At 38.6% G+C, this 17981-nt stretch overlaps 1 protein-coding gene across 2 annotated transcripts in view; it reads right to left on the minus strand.

Moving 5' to 3' along the window:
* The window catches only part of mtnr1aa (melatonin receptor 1A a), a 43484-nt gene that overhangs the window by 16245 nt on the left and 9258 nt on the right, over positions 1 to 17981 (minus strand). Inside the window, exon 1 of one of the 2 annotated variants that reach the window (XM_040023764.1) lies at positions 6677 to 7276. The exons of the other annotated variant lie outside the window; for it this stretch is intronic. Coding sequence (XP_039879698.1) covers positions 6677 to 6689 — 13 coding nt within the window. The 5' untranslated portion in view covers positions 6690 to 7276. Of the gene's footprint in view, positions 1 to 6676; positions 7277 to 17981 lie in introns of those variants that run through there. 2 annotated transcript variants of the gene reach the window in all.

Raw genomic sequence — 17981 nt, forward strand, 5'->3', positions numbered from 1 at the left:
AAGATTTGAACACAGTGCAACAGTGGCCACTGCTTAACTGACCCTGAATCTCTCAGACACTCACTCACTCACAGCGAAATCCAAAAACCAGTTAAGTGCCCATCTCTCCTAAAAAAAAAAAAAAAAAAAAAAAAAATCTGCAGTCTTTCATATGCTCATCACCTGCAACTCAACTGGGAGCAGAAATAGAATGTAATCTACCCATCACTTTCCAGATAAAGCTCTATTTCCTCAAAGTGAACATTTGTTTTAAAAAAAAGGAGAACAGAAGTCCTGTCACTTATGTAAGGAGTGTACACATCCAGCTCTGCAGACAGAAGGCTACTGTATAGATGAACAGAAGTACTGTCTGCAGATGGTCACATGGAGGGTGCTGAAACATTCGACTCTCCTCCTAAACTCTTCCGAGTCAAGAGGTGATGAAAAGAGCCTCAGGGCTTTAGACTATTAGATGGAGCCTGTTTTGATAGCTAAAATAAAGAACTGAAGCCTAATGTTCTTATTGTATGTTACATTTGATTCAGTTGTTATCCTCATGGGACCTGACATCTAATTTCAAGGGCACTGTGAATGGAGAATGTTGAAGCAGAGAATAGCTATAAAGCAATGTATGCATTGATGTTAAAATGCAAATACGCAGGTGTGTGTGCGCTTCTCTGAGCATGTGGCTATGAATGTGACCACGTGTCACCATCCACGCAGCCAGCACAGGTACAGATGCTGGCAACTTATCCGAAGCTCTGCATAGATTCACCAACATAATTCCGAATAAACATAAATACTGAAAACGAGTAATGCATTATCTTTCTCTGTACAACACATCCTGACGTATGCTATCAAATACAATACTAGCTGACAATGTCAACACAAGGATACAGTACCTCAAACTAATACAAATTCTTAATAGACACATACACAAGGTTTATTTTAGCTTTGTGTTAAGTGCAAACACAAAGCTGGAAAGTAGAAAGTTGAAAACCACCCCATAGAGAAGCAGAAACAGGTGGGGGTAGAAATTTTGGCTACAAGCCGACTGCTCATCACTGCTTTTGTTGCCTTTTGAAGATCATTCTGTGTCCTTTGCTGCTTTCTTTGTGTTAGAATGTTGTCTTTGCTAATGTTTGCATTGTGTCGATGATCTGTTACCAGCGCACCTGGGTGCAGTTTAGCTTAATTAAAATTAAAATAATGTTCATACCCTAACTGCTCAAAAGTTAAAGACTGCTCCACTATTGATTGTAGTGCAAGTGCACATTTTTCTGTCCGCCCATGAAGATCGAGCTTTTGTAAGTGACAGCAAAGTTGGTACTTTAGTGTGATTACTTTATTTAGTATGACGTGTTATATTACTGTGTGACACTAAAGTTAATGCAGTTACACTAATATCTTAGTCTATAACAGGCTGGAGTCTATTCTAGGTGCAAGAGGTGAAAAGTGGGAAAGAACCTGGACAGATAGGCAGTCTATCACAGGGCCAACACCTAGAGACAATCATTCATACTCATATTCACACCAATCTTTGGATTTTGGCATGAAGCCGGAGTCTTACTAGAAAATGTAAGACTGGCTGTAGTTAAACCTTTACTCAAAAAGCCATCTCTAGACCCAGCAGTCTTAGCTAATTATAAGCCAATCTCCAACCTTCCTTTCATATCAAAAATCCTTGAAAGAGTAGTTGTCAAACAGCTAACAGATCATCTGCAGAGGAATGGTTTATTTGAAGAGTTTCAGTCAGGTTTCAGAGCTCAGCACAGCACAGAAACAGCTTTAGTGAAGGTTACAAATGATCTTCTTATGGCCTCTGACAGTCGACTCATCTCTGTGCTTGTACTGCTAGACCTTAGTGCAGCGTTCGATACTGTTGACCATAATATCCTATTAGAGCGATTAGAACATGCTGTAGGTATTACAGGTACTGCGCTGCAGTGGTTTGTATCATATCTATCTAATAGACTCCAATTTGTGCATGTAAATGGAGAGTCCTCTTCACACACTGAGGTTAATTATGGAGTTCCACAGGGTTCAGTGCTAGGACCAATTCTGTTTACATTATACATGCTTCCCTTAGGCAGTATCATTAGAAGACATAGCATACATTTTCACTGCTATGCTGATGACACCCAGCTCTATCTGTCCATGAAGCCAGATGACACACACCAATTAGTTAAACTGCAGGAATGTCTTAAAGACATAAAGACCTGGATGGCCGCTAACTTTCTGCTTCTTAATTCAGATAAAACTGAGGTTATTGTACTCGGCCCTGAAAATCTTAGAAATATGGTATCTAACCAGATTCTTACTCTGGATGGCATTACCTTGGCCTCCAGTAACGCGGTGAGGAACCTTGGAGTCATTTTTGACCAGGACATGTCCTTCAACGCACATATTAAACAAATATGTAAGACTGCTTTCTTCCATTTGCGCAACATCTCTAAAAATAGAAATATCCATTCTCAGAGTGACGCTGAAAAACTAGTTCATGCATTTATTACTTCCAGGCTGGACTACTGTAATTCATTATTATCAGGATGTCCAAAACACTCACTGAAAAGCCTTCAACTAATCCAAAATGCTGCAGCAAGAGTACTGACAGGGACTAGAAAGAGAGAGCATATTTCTCCTGTTTTGGCTTCCCTTCATTGGCTTCCTGTTAAATCCAGAATTGAATTCAAAATCCTGCTCCTCACATACAAGGTCTTAAATAATCAGGCCCCATCTTATCTTAATGACCTTGTAGTACCATATCACCTTATTAGGTATCGCTCTCGCTCTGCAGGCTTACTTGTTGTTCCTAGAGTATTTAAAAGTAGAATGGGAGGCAGAGCCTTCAGTTTTCAGGCCCCTCTTCTGTGGAACCAGCTTCCAGTTTGGATTCGGGAGACCTAGACAGACACTATCTCTACTTTTAAGATTAGGCTTAAAACTTTCCTTTTTGCTAAAGCATATAGTTAGGGCTGGACCAGGTGACCCTGAATCCTCCCTTAGTTATGCTGCAATAGATGTAGGCTGCCGGGGGATTCCCATGATGCATTGAGTTTTTCCTTTCCACTCACCTTTCTCACTCACTATGTATTAATAGACCTCTCTGCATTGAATCATATCTGTTATTAACCTCTGTCTCTCTTCCACAGCATGTCTTTATCCTGTCTTCCTTCTCTCACCCCAACCGGTCGCAGCAGATGGCCGCCCCTCCCTGAGCCTGGTTCTGCCGGAGGTTTCTTCCTGTTAAAAGGGAGTTTTTCCTTCCCGCTGTCGCCAAAGTGCTTGCTCATAGGGGGTCATATGATTGTTGGGTTTTTCTCTGTATCTATGAAGCGCCTTGAGGCGACTTTTGTTGTGATTTGGCGCTATATAAATAAAATTGAATTGAATTGAATTGAAATGTAAAGGAAATTTTAAGCAAATTTTGCTTCACAATCAATCTGTCTGTGTGGTAGACCTTGCTTTGGTCTCGACGTGACTTCAGGCTTTTGCAAAACTCTTAACAATAGCAAGCTAACTGCTATTTGTATAGCATGCTAATAGCAAGCTAATTGCTATTTGCTAAAAGCAAGCTAATTGCTTTTTATAGAAGAGAATTCTTAAATAGAGGTTTTCCAGACATGTGACAGCTTACCACGTGATATTAATTTGTCTACTAAACATTATGCAGATGAGATAAACTACTATGAGTAAACAAACAAGTGTATATTCTCCCTCTGAGGAAGTAAAACACTTTCATGGCAAGCATCTTTCTTGTTATGTGGGGAAACTGGGCTGAAGATGGATGTTAGCTGTGTTTACTGGTTCTGTGAAGTGCAACCCTGGCACTCCTCTAATGTAGCAATGACAGTGTCCTGTCAAAATCAATTGGGAAGCTTTAATTAACCAATTCATATTTTGTACATTAGTACAAGCCTAGAAAAAATAATCTTACTTGTAAGAAAAGTTAGGATGTTGTTATTTTTAGTTTGGAATATGGCACATATAATCATTATTATTAGAGTGGTTATAAGTTGGGCTTTCTTGTTTTGAGGCAGGGGTAACATCCTTTTAAGAATTTAGTACTATTCAGTCCCTTTTATAGAGGGCTACTTGACATAATTTTATAGTCAGTTTTGGAGAAATGACGTTATGACTGAACAGGCTCTCATATACATAGTGGAGTTCATTTAACCCTACAAGGAGAAAAAAAAAGCTTTAAGAAGTGGCTAACATCAGTTAAGACGACTTCACCCTTTGCCTATGCCTTTGAACTCCTGTCTCATAAGTATCTGCAAACATGCCACTTTGTGAAGCAGCGTATACTCCAAAAACTATATAGTGCAACCATAAGAACTGAAAAACGTAAGTGTCAGAAGTCTGCACAAAATCTCCTTTGAAAATTCTTACCTATTCACACACACCCACATACACATGCACACAAGCAATTACAAGGTGCCTTGGATTCCCATTTGCAATTTTCGAGCAGCTTGATCCTGTCAGAAGATTGGATTGATCCCATTTATGTCATTTAGGTCCCTAGAAAGCAAGTATTTAATGAGGAGTTACTGCCACTCATTATGAAATGAGCACACTCATCAGGCTTCAAGGTTATTGGGGTCATGCACAACTTCAGGTAAATCCGCATAGTTATTGTTTTAAAGCTTCACAGGGATATAAAAATTCTAAATAAGCTGTAAACAAAATCACAAATACTGAAAAGATTTATAACTGAATAGGTGCACTGCCAAGTGCCATACATAAACCAGGAGTTTTAAACAAAGGGAGTATTTTTCAGTTGTAGTTTATATTAAGGAAAGAAACCTAAACTTACATCCAAGGACACAGATTTGTATGAACACTGTAAAATTTGGGAAAGCTGCATACAAAGTAGGAAGCATGACCTGCAGTTGCAGTTAATCACTTTATATTTTTTATATTATAATTATATTAATTCTAACCACTATAATCGTTTTTAAATAAAATAAAGTACAGTACGAGTCTGTGGTGAATATTTATGCCTGGGGATGAAGTTATTTTAGCTCCCTATTAAATGCATTTTACAGTTGTTGTGAAGGCAGTGTCATACATGGTGGAAGTTCAGAGCTTATCACCCTGAACAGCTGATGCTGGGCTGCGTTTGTGTGTGTTTGTCTCCGCGTGTATGTGCTGTTTGCTCCCCTTTCTCACAGCTGCTGCTGCTGAACGATTTCAGGATCTTGTCTCTTGGTAGCCTATTAGAAACCATGAATCTAGTGGGGGGTTTTTAAACCATTACTTCAAAGGCTGTTTCCACAACCTTGATGCAACCAAACAGCACTGACATGTCTGATGACTTTCATGTTCAGCTTCCCTGATCAATATCAGTAAAGCAAGTCATTTGCAGTCGTGAGCGCACAGAAAACGATCACTCGTGTTAAAACTTCAGCTCTTACATTTGGTATTTTGACTGCATGAAAGTGCTCACACTGGCTTGTTTGGTGCTTGTGGGAGTTATAAAAAGATGTTTGTTCAGATGCTCAACAAGCTGTAAATGTCAAGGTCAAACTTCAGATAAGTACACAGCTTACTGTGTTTGAACTGAGGAAGTGATACCCTGTTAAAATTAAGGCTTTATGCTTATATAGCAAACATGATGTAGTACATGGCAGTGCACTAATGGCACCAGAGTCCAAACTGAGAAACACTACAAGTCTGCAGTTAGTTTAGCTTCTTAGCTCATTATTTTGGTTTTGTCAGGATGCATTGCTGTTTTATCTGTCCACTTTTCTAGCAGCTCTTTTCAGCAAAAAGCTCTAACAAGCCCTGTTTGCAGCACCAAAAACATAGCATTTAAAGCCTCAGAGATTCAAAGATTACACTGACTGCTTTCTGTTAACCCATTGCTGAAACTAAACGCAGCACTGGATAAAAGGCAAGAAGTTAAAACTGGGAAAAGTGAAAATCCAAAGTACGTACTCCTTGTCTTATGTTATGCCTCCCATCAGAAAAATATGCAATAAACAAGACTGCATGACAGCTTTAGGTGATGGAATGGTAGCGTAATGAGTTATGTAACTGTCCTACAGCAAAAAAAATCTTTTGTATATTTTGATATATCATGCCTGTTCCCATGGAAAATCGAGGTCAGACCAGAGCTTCAGCATCTGTTGAGCTGTATTATATATGATTAGTTTGTGCAGCAGTTATTTCCATCATTCCATCTGACCCCAATTGACCTGAAACTGCGTAACGTAATCTCCTTATGCCATTCTTCCTGCATTTTATGAACCCCATCTTTTGACCTTGTTTGCAGACTTGCATACTACGAAGTTTAAGGCTTTGGAAAGATTAACTATGTTATTGCTACGGTTAATAACTTTTAATAGCCTTACTAATACTTACTTAATGTAAAAGTTAAGACATATACAGAGCAGTCAAAGGGTCATCTTCTCACTAATCCCAGTATCAAAAGCCACTGTCATTTTTTTTTAAGTCATTATTATTTTCCATATTCAAGTGTCCCACAACCTTTTGTCCTGTTCAACCTTTCCCATCATACTTAGCAATGTCTGTGTGTGGGTCTATGTGTGTATACAATCTCAGGAGCATATGCACACAGAAACTGTATCTGTGTGTGGAAGGATGCTTTGCGAACCAACAGTAAATACATAAGAAAAATAAGCATTGTGCTTAAACACACAGAGCAGCTGGGAGACAAACATCAATCACTCACCCATGCTTGTCATCTAAACCCTCTCTCATCCAGTCTGTGTGTTTCACACACACACACAATTATTCAGCCACAACAAGCTGGTGATAGAAAGAAGAACCAAAAGACAATTAGTACCACCAGAACACATCATTCCTTTAAAATATTTGGAAAAATGGCCCTAGTGCTTTTGACTATAAATAAGCAAATAAATAATATAATCTCTCAATGGAAATAATTATTTAGTCTATTTGATGAGAGAAAATAGCTTTAAAATGTTATTAAACTCTGAATTATTTGGTTTTTACAGTGTTAACAGCTGCACCATTCACTGTCTTTTCATAGTAACAACTGTTAAGATAATGTGTAATGTAAAAGCATTTGAGTGGAAAGAGAAATCCACAAAGAGTCATCACATGATTCTGCAGTTCCCTTGAGCCTCCTTGTTGTAGCATCATTCAGCTTACAGTTATAGAGAGCTGAAAAAGAGTAAACATCATACTTACATCAGCTTGACTGTGTAACATCCCTAAGTGGCTAAAATATTTATTTAAAAAATGCATGTATATATATGTATGCAGTACATATATGTGTCATGGTCCTGAGTCTGCCGACTCAGTGTTTTGTGTTTCTTTATGCTTTTGTTTATTCTGATTATGTATTCCATTATGATTTGCCATTTGTTAGGTTTCTGTTCTGTGCCTGCCCTGGTCCCACTTCCGTGTTCCCTCTGTCTGTCTATGGCGTCACATTGTCTGCTTGTGAATCTGTCTGTTTAGTTCAGTGTCTTGTCTGGTTCTCTGTGTCTGAGTTTCCTGTTTTATTCTGAAGGTCCCCGTCTCATGTGAGTGTGTTCAGATTACGTTTCCCCCGTCCCATCAGCTCTGACTTCTCCCAGGTGTGTTGCCCTCCTGTCTCTCATCCCCTGATTACTGCTGTGTGTATTTAAGCCCTGTGTGTTCTCCTGCCTGTTGCCGGTTTGTCTGCGTCTCTCTGCCTCTCTCCCCGGTTCATATGTTCTCAGGTTTGTTATTTAGTTTTTCCAGTTTAGGTTTCTTTAATTCCCTGTCATCCCTCACTGCCTGCTTGCCACTACACCACCCTGTAAATAAACATCACTCGAATCATCAGTCATCGCCTGCATTTTGGGTCCTCCTTTCCTCCAACACCACACGGCTCGCCTCGGCAGCCTGGACAATATGTGTGTTGACTACACAACATTTCAGCCCCTCAATAATGAACACATGCAGATCAGACCTCAGCAAGTGAGAAATCTATGCATAGACACAGATGTTTAATTCCTAATGTTCACCTCAACTTTCATGACTACGGTTTGAACCACATCAGCAAACGTATACGTGGAATTAATCAACAAAGATAATAAATGAATGATCAGTTACTCATTTAGGGTCGACACTAAGCACAGGACAACTGACTCCTGCACGTGAAAGCTGATAAGAAAAGACGAGGATAACTGAGTCTCATATTCTGCTTTTACAACAATTTGAAGGACAAATCTCTACATATTTTTTCACCCTCAGCAGAAAAGCAGCTCATCATCTCTGGCAACATTATCACCCTCCCTTTACGGATGTTTACCAACTACGCATCTCAAGTTTGTGTAACTTTCCCATCAGAGAAGAAAAGTATGTGCCAAAATCTACATGGCAAAAATCTCTTTTCCATCAAATGTAGTCCAGGTTTTTTTTTTTAAACATTTCCTAAATGACCCTAAAATCAGGAATAATTTCATGGTCTATTGTTAAGTCGTCCACATGTTCAAATTCAAAGATGAATTCGACACGAGAGAGCTGAGCTGAGACAAAACTCTAATTAAATTAGATGTTTTATATCGTTTAGTCTAAATATACATATATATATATACTTCTTATAAAACAAAAAGAATCATTACTTATTTTTATGTTCCACAGTTCAAATAATGAATCTGTTAGTAAGACAAGAATCTACCTCTGCTTCCCTTCTGTGTGGTATCACTGTATGAATTATTTGTCGGTCTCCAGTAACTGACACAAAGTGATGACTCATATTGTGATTTGCTGCCATATAAAGACAACAAAATAAAGTTGCTTAACAAATACAAAGGATTGCAAATTTTGTTGTTTACTATAAGTTTGTGAACTCTTAATTTCAGCTCAGTGTGAGAGTATCTCTTCCTCTGCTCTCTGTCTCAGTGCTGAATAGTTAAGGAAAATACTGCAAAGTACACCTGTGGTGCATAAGACTAATCTACAATCAATTAAAAATAATGAATCTGTTATGCCAGCTACAGTGATACAAGACTATAGTTCCACAGTGTTTCTTTAGTCCAGTATTACAGTTTTTTACAGACGCTAGGACACATTTCTCAATACTTAGGTCACTTTTGCAAAACTCCTCACACAGTATGCACAACAGAAGTCTATGTGGGCTAAACTGAGGACCAGTTATCATTGTTTTGGCACAAAATGCATTCAATGACTACATCTCTCAAATGTCATGAATTATCTTCTCACTCAGACACAACAACTGCCAAAAATCTTTGTACGTACAGGACATTTTGCATGTGCTTACATACTGTTTTCAAAACTGTTAAACTTATGGCCAAAACAATAACACAATGCAAAACTTAAAAAGACAGCAAAATTCAACAGCAATATTTTATTGAAACATATTTTAAATCTAAAAATGCAGTTTAACCAGCCACAGCTGATTCTCATTGTAGATGAACATCTACACAGGTGTTACTCCTTCAATTGTTCAACTCCTTCAATTCTGGCATGCCAGAAGATTCTTTCCTAGGTGTATTGCCCTAGATGACATAAGATGTGATGTGGATTGGAACCTGTGGCCAAATGGAGAAGACCGAGTAGAATAGCATTACTATTGTATGTGTATCAGTGGATGGTGTGTATACAAATTCTTGTATTTTGGGATTACTTAGTGCAAAAAACTAAAAATACATAAACAAATATTAACGAATTCTGCATGATGTCTGATTCATTCCAGTAACATATATTGAAATTATAAACAGAGATGTGTCCTTGTTTTACACAAGAAAACACTGTGTAATGCTACATGTTGTTAGTGTTTTTTAGGTCATTGTTTTGTGGCTGACAAAGTGTGTTTGTCGGCTGTCAACCTTTGCTAGTGTTCTGGAAGAATGAGTTTATTTGAGACCTGAATAAAGTGTTTTGGTAGTTGTAGTGTATTTTGAATGTGAAATGAACTGCTTTGCCAAGCTGAAGGTCAGTTAGGAGAATTGTGTGAAGAGTTTTGCAAAAGTGACCTAAGTACTGTGAAATGTGTCCTAGCGGCTGTAAAAAACTGTAAGAGATGGCTGCCACTCCCTGAGCCTGGAGCTTTCTTAAAAGAGAGTTTTTCCTTCCCACTGTCAACAAGTGATTGCTCATAGGGCGTCGTCTTAATTGTTAGGGTTTTCTCTGTCTTACAAGCTCTCTACCTTCCAATATATACCTTATATTTCTCACAATAATCAAGAGACAAACTACTCCTGAGTAATGTGAAAAAAAGATGTTAGTTCTTGCAAGTCCACCATCACTTACAGTTTTTTACAGTTGAACAATTGAAGGAGTAACACCTGTGTAGATGTTCATCTACAATGAGAATCAGCTGTGGCTGGTTAAACTGCATTTTTAGATTTAAAATATGTTTCAATAAAATATTGCTGTTGCATTTTGCTGTCTTTTTAAGTTTTGCATTGTGTTATTGTTTTGGCCATAAGTTTAACAGTTTTGAAAACAGTATGTAAGCACATGCAAAATGTCCTGTACGTACAAAGATTTTTGGCAGTTGTTGTGTCTGAGTGAGAAAATAATTCATGACATTTGAGAGATGTAGTCATTGAATGCATTTTGTGCCAAAACAATGATAACTGATCCTCAGTTTGGCCCACATAGACTTCTGTTGTGCTCACTAGTGATGGGTCGTTCGCGAACGAAATGGCTCTTAGAGCCGACTCTTTGACGTGAACGACGCGAGCCGGCTCCTTATCGCGAGCCGTCACGTGGGTTTTTTTTTTTTTTTCCTCTCACCCTCTCTCGCACTTTTTTTTCCGCTTCACTCTGCACGCAAGCCTTGTGCTTTACGCTGGGCAGAGGGGGGAGGGGCGGTAGTTACACTCAGTAGCACACGAACAGAGCCAGAAGGAGAGAGAGAGAAAGAGAGCCAGGGGCAACAACGTCACATTAGAAAGGTATAGTAATCATCCACAACTATTTTCAGTTGCAGATGATAAAGGATTCAGAAAGTTTATTCACGCAGGCCCATATGACAGAGAATATGCATGTTCGTTTTGTTTTCATATTATAATTTATATTTAATTGTGTTGTGGTTTGCAGTGTTTTGTGTTGTTTTCACTTTAAATTTGTAAAAGGAAAAAGCTGAAAATTTAAATAGTTAAAAGTTGAAATGTGAATAGTTGATTTTTGTATTATATGATTTATTTATTTATTACATTTTATGTGGAGTGAATAAATAAAAGTATATTTACGGTGGCCCCTAGAGACAAAGCACATACAAACTTCAAATCACGTACGAACTCTGAAGTATGTACAAACTCCAAAACACGTAAAAACACGTACAAACTCCAAAACATGTAAAAACTCCAAAACACGTAAAAACACGTACAAACTCCGAAGCATGTAAAAACTCAGAAGCACATAAAAACTCAAAACACGTACAAAAGACAACAGAAGTGCTCCAGGATGCTGGGCGCAGTGTTGAGCTTTTGTTATCTTGTGGCTACACAAGCCAGCAAGTACCAACGACCGGATTTGGTGTGTGGTAGTAACAGGTAAATGAACTTTTTTTTTAAATGATTTGAATATATATGAGTGCCTGTGTATAAATACACAAACAATACACACATGCTTTCAATTGTGTAATTTAAGTGATCTAGTAGCTCTGCTTTGGAAGTTCAGTTCATGCTAGAAATGTGTTTTGGAATTTGTACGTGTTTTGTCTATAGGGCCCACCGCATATATTTATATATAAACATATATAAATAAAACCACTTTTTTTTTTACGTTAGTAATTCCTTTTGTGCATAATTTTATATTATTGTTATTAATAAATTAATTAAAGCAACAAAACAACCTGAAGAGCCGGTTCGGAGCCGAAAGAGCCGGCTCTTTTTAGTGAGCCGAACCGAAAGAGCCGGATCTCTAAAAAGAGCCGGAAATCCCATCACTAGTGCTCACTTTGTGAGGAGTTTTGCAAAAGTGACCTAAGTATTGAGAAATGTGTCCTAGCGTCTGTAAAAAACTGTAACAGAGTCATAGTCAGATAAATAGTAAGATAAATTTTATCATCTTTGGTTTTTGGGTCTGGTCTGTTGCTAGGCTACCTTCCAGTGACACATGGCAAAAAAAACAAACAAACAAAAACTCAAATGAACTGGCTGCTGTATAAAGCAGCGGTACTCAACCGGTTTAATGTCAGGCAATACTTTCACGGACCGGCCTTTAAGGTGTCACGGATAAATACAACAAAATAAAATGATACGACAGAGACAAAAACTGGGGTATTTTGTAAATATAATAATAAACGTGTAGCTTTATTAGCAGCGTCCTCCTGAAATGCGGCAACAACATTGAGAGTAACATCCTCCTGTCTGCCACTTAATGCTCTCTGGTCACTATGGTTATGCGTAAATATTTATTTAAAAAAAACACAAATACAACACAGGAAAAGACAAAGTTAACGAATAAAAACCCTGAAAACCATAAATTTCACACCTGAGCCTCAACTCTCACGGCCGGGTTCCAAACGACTCACGGACCGGTCCGTGGCCTGGGGGTTGGGGACCGCTGGTATAAAGTCAAGAAACTAACAACCTAACAGACAAGTGATCTTTGAATCTCAATTCACTGGGTGTCCGGAAATAGGATTTTGGATTGGATATTGCTTTTTGCCTGCTGCATGCTTAAGTGAGACATTGTTTTCCAACACACTTATCTTTGGGACCGTGTTTATGCTTCTCCTGTTTTGAAGTCTCCCCCACAAGTGAACCAAAATCCTTCATTTCGCACAGGCCTTGACAGAGGAGCCGATAACACTCAATGCTAAACGATTCTCATGAACAAGACAACTTGGCACTAGCTCAAATTTTCAAATCACAACCTTACTGACCTCATCATTAACATGCTCTCGCTGTGCATGACTATAGTAGCTGCAAAAACACCATCCTCTCATTAGCACTTAGTCCAGATAAACAGGGTGATCCTGGCTGCACAGTATAATGGGAGGACCACAGGTTAATCTCTATAACTGTCCGAATGTCATTCGTTATTAACACCTACACACAAACAGAGAAAATCAAATCTGTAATACACTTCCTACGTGCCATTTTTGCGTCTCCGTTCTACCTTCCCCGTCTCATTCAGCCATAATTGGTGAACAGCTTCCACAGCAAAAGTAAACTTTCTAATCTGGCACTGAATTGCTTCTACATGAAATTACAACTCATAAGATATTATGTTGACTGCAAAGCCAGCAAATGCCCCCTTAATAAACCCGCTATTATATTGCACACATCTATTTGCATTCTCAATTTCATTGCTGCGCAACGTTTTTCTATAAAATGTATTAGATCATTTCTTCATACCTCAACAGGCCATATGAGTTCATTCTCATATTCCCAGAGAAAGTGAGGCTTAGATTGGGTCAGCGTGCACTAGCAGTGTGAACATCCAACTTCCTACTGCGTAATTCCCTATTGCTTTTGGACAACGCCCAAAGTACGCTGGAATGAACCCAAGCAATGTGTGAACGTGTGACAAAATACACTAATTTAGATAATAATCACAGAGAGCATGTTTATGGGTCATTAAAGGAAAGCATACTGTGACCAAGAAATCTCACACACTAAGCTCCTGCTCATTAGAGGGAAGCGGACGACTCAACTAATTACTCTGTGAACGTGACGGGCCACAAAGAATGTGTCATAATCTGTCTCTTGAGAATTAGCGTCCACCTCTGCACTGCTATAATTATGGGAACAGGGCCATTCCAAAATCACTCGTAATTCTGTAGGCAAAACAAGGTATAGGTGTCACTGAGATGGATTCAAGTCCTCGTGTCAGTTATATAAAGAGAAAAGAGAAACTAAGTTCAACTCTGGTTTCATTACAAAGGTCCATTATAGTGCTAGAGATCTAAAAACAGTAATATTCATTGGTGAATATAATTAATTAAATCCCTTGAGTGGGTGCTTACTCAGACAATGACAGCAGTGGTATTTGGATAGCAAAATATGATTACGCAACCTCATGTATTAAATAAGTGGATCATTGAGCTAACAGAGCATGTGTTTCTGGTAACCTTAATGGATATATGAACAGACAGTCTTAGCTTATGCTCATATATAGTTAGGTCCATAAGACTTTGGAAGAGGACATATATTTAACTACCAAATATTGTTTCCTGCCTTGAGATATTTTTGCAAGGCCGTTACTTGCAGCCAATTTCCTGCTTGTTTTTGAGTCTTTCTGCCTTCAGTTTATTGTTCAGAAACTGAAAAGCATGATCTGTTGAGTTGAAATCAGGTGACTGACTTCCTCATTGCAGAATATCTCTTTTCTTTGCCTTAAAAAACTCATGGGTTGCTTTTGCAGTTTGCTTTGGGTCATTATCATTTTGCACTGTCTGATCGGTTTTGCAGCATTTGGCTGAATCTGAGCAGAGACCACTTCTATGGTCTTTCATGCGTTTTGGTGTTGCTGACCTGGTCAGTGTATTTATTTTTTAAAAGACTGGACCAGATTGTTGTTTGGCCATTCCTAATTATTTTTTGCTGTGTCTCTGGTAGGTTAATGTTGGTTTTTCAGCCAAATGATGGCCTCCTTCAATTTTTCCTTCCTTCGTGTTTTCCGGACCTTATATTGAGAGTTCCAGTGACAAGCTTCAACACTCAGAATCAACTCCCAGTCTTTTATAAGCTTCATTTGTCATGAAATAACAAGGTAACAGGACTCACTCTGCAATTAAACGGCTTGTCATTCAGTTGCCTAATTCCTCCTGAGCCTCTGAAAATGGGCAACGATGTATAAAATGGTTGTAATTGCTGAAGAGTTGATGCACAACTTTTGTTAAACCACTTCATTTAAAACTGAAAGTCAGAAACCCAATCACATCTTGACTGTTTGATTTCAAATCCACTGTGGTGGTGTACAGAAGCAAAAGTACAAAGATTATGTCACTGTGCAAAAACCTATGGAGCTGTTTGACCATGCGCTACATGATGGCTGACAGGTCATGACAAACTGCAGCAAAGAAATCCAAATGCGAAAGAACTTTTCAAAGTCTTCTAGCTCTATGTATGTTAATGTGTAAAAAAACCAAAAAAACAAGAGTGAACTAAACCAAACAAACTGGTTTAAAACAGAACAAAGTGGTTTCAGCTGCTCAGTACAGCTGGGGTGATCTGCTGTTTTGGGTTATGAATCTCTGTGGCTAGTTTTTCACTTTTTGCACACAGTCATTTGACCCATTATTAAGATAATGATCAGCAGGGAGTCAAAAATTATGGTTTCTCAGTCTAAATACCAATACTGATGTTGAAAAGCGCAGTGATTATAATCATTAAGCTCTTTATGCCGGTATCTCTAAATATTTATGTTGTCAAAAACTAATATGACACATGAGCAGGGCCATCGATACTAGAGATGGACCGATCCGATATTACGTATCGGTATCGGTCCGATACTGACCTAAATTACTGGATCGGATATCGGAGAAAAATAAAAAATGTAATCCGATCCATTAAATATCACGAAAGCACCTCACAAAACTTGCAACACGCCGTAACTCACCTCAGAACGTTAGCACGTCGGAGCATAGCATGTGGAGCTTCGCTAGCAACCCGGCATTTCATCTCCGACAAAGTTATCCCGAGAGAAGTAAAGCAAGTGTGTAAGTCCATCTCTGAATGTTTGTAAAGCATTCCTGCGTTAAGCTTAACGAGCGACTGCCTCTCGCTCTCCGGCTGCTACTTCAATCATGAAACTGCTTAACGATCAGCTGATCGGCTTTTCTGTCGTGACTCCGTCTCTCTTGTTTGCTTTTGGCCCACTTTGCACCAGAAAGAGGAAACCAGCGGCTGAACAACAGCAGCACGTTTAAGCTTGATAATCTGTTGTTAGAATTTATTTAATATTACTTTCTACTCGAGGATCTTTTTCTACGTAGCTGACGCTGGTAACTGTGCAGGGGCGGATCTAGCAAAGTTTAGCCAGGGGGGGCCGATAGGGCATTAACAGGGAAAAGGGGGCACAAAGACATACTTTTCTTTCTTATTCTCATTTAAAATGTCTCGCTTTTAATTATTTAATATTTATCTGAATCTTACACCCAAAGTTTTAATCTGATGTAAAATGTATAGAAGTCCATTACTGCATATAGTAACTGTTAAGTCTAATATACCTAGTAAGCTATAGTACTTTTTCCTTTGGGAAGGTACCATCTGTGCAGTCTGCAATTTTGTTGAAGAAAGATGTTGAATCTATTTAATATTTCTTGAAAAAGAATTGATTTCTGTGCATTTTTTTTCACACTGCATCAAATTAAGGTTGATTACGTCGATTAAGCATCATGAGGTGGAGCGTGAGGGGTGGTTCCCTATTTTTTATTTATTTATTTTTATTGTTGCTGGGAGTTGGAACCCTATTAGTTAGGTTGCTTAATATTTACGCTAAGTACTCTTTAAAATACCAGAATAGGGAGGATGGTGTAGGTTTAAGTTTATCAGATTGATCAGTATTGCTGAACTATGAAATATTTTTTTTGCATACAGGTATAACAGAATAGCTTTAGTGTAGTTGTTGTTTTAAACTTGAGTATGAACTTATACAAAATGCAGCAAGATATTTAAAAAACAGTTTTGTTGATTAAAAAACACTATATCGGATTCATATCGGTATCGGCAGATATCCAAATTTATGATATCGGTATCGGTATCGGACATAAAAAAGTGGTATCGTGCCATCTCTAATCGATACACTGGTGCATTGCTACAGCTTTAATAACTTCATTTATGAGATTCCTGTAAGTTCATAGCATCCAGTATCTGATGGGCTGTGAGCTTCAAGGGACTTTACAGTGACCTACATCTATATCAGTCACATCTCATTCTTTGTTTTGTTTTTTTAGGATTGCGAAAGAGTCCCTTTCTTGGAAACATTAATACTTCCACTATGTTTGTGTCTGTCAGGCAAAAGCAAATGTTCTCAGAGTGCTTCTGAGAACAGTCAGGATGAATCTCCTCTGCTTCAGAATAAAAAAGAACAAACGGCCGTCTTCATGAATGTCTTAGAAAACATAGATTCCAGCGGTCATAAAAGCGACTCTGTTTCTGTGTGGCTTACAAGAAAATCTTCTTGAACTGTCTTCCAAGTAGCACACACTTTCCGCCAGTTTCTACGTGCTCTGTAAAGGGTGGCACTTCTACTTTAAAATTAAGTGAAAATATCAAATCTTTTTTTTTTCTATTTTAGACGAGGCTTTGTTTGAACGGTGTTACTAATTTAATCTGACAGCATCTACCCGCTAACCTCAGGATTATTTTTAGAACTAACTCTGTCACTTCTTTGTTTTGTTGTTACTAAAATTATATGTGTAGGTGTGTGTGTGTGTGTGTGTGTGTGTGTGTGTGTGTGTGTAGGTGTGTGTGTGTGTGTGTGTGCACTGTTGAACTCTTTATCTGCAGTGTGCATGCAAGAAGATGCTATCATCTGAGTGATAAACCAGGCTGCTGAACCAAGACACTGTTCTGCTACATCTGAATGGGACAGTGTTCACAGGGCTGCATCAAATGGCATTCATGTGTCTGCCATAATAATCATCATAACATGTCATTCAAGTGAATCACTCTGTTGGCTCACAGAGACTGATGAGGCTTTTTGATTGAGCTGTTTTGCTTGTTACTCCAGTGGGTAAACTGCGCCCTTAATGATAAAAGGGAGCGAGACAAGAGAGTGGCGCTGATAATGGGGTCGGTTTCTGCATTTGTCCCTTTTTTTAAAAACATTTTATGCGAGAAAAGCTGAGCTTGCAGATTTCCTTTTTTTTTTTCTATTTTAATGGTCATACAGTCTGACGCATTCACAGCTGGAAGCTGCTGAGTTCAACCACAGTCCTCCACTGTTGTCCACTGACTAGTAACGTTCGACCAAGTGCTTCATTCAAGGGCACCTTGAGCACAGATAAGAGTGCCTCTCGTTTCCCTGTTCCGCCTCTGCTGATTCTCTCAGCTGGGATTCAAACTGGCACCCTTCCTGATACCAGCTTGCATTTCTAACCTGCTGGACCTCAA

Source organism: Simochromis diagramma, unplaced genomic scaffold, assembly GCF_900408965.1.
Source record: "Simochromis diagramma unplaced genomic scaffold, fSimDia1.1 OVJJ01000302.1, whole genome shotgun sequence".
In the NCBI taxonomy this organism is placed as follows: domain Eukaryota; kingdom Metazoa; phylum Chordata; class Actinopteri; order Cichliformes; family Cichlidae; genus Simochromis; species Simochromis diagramma.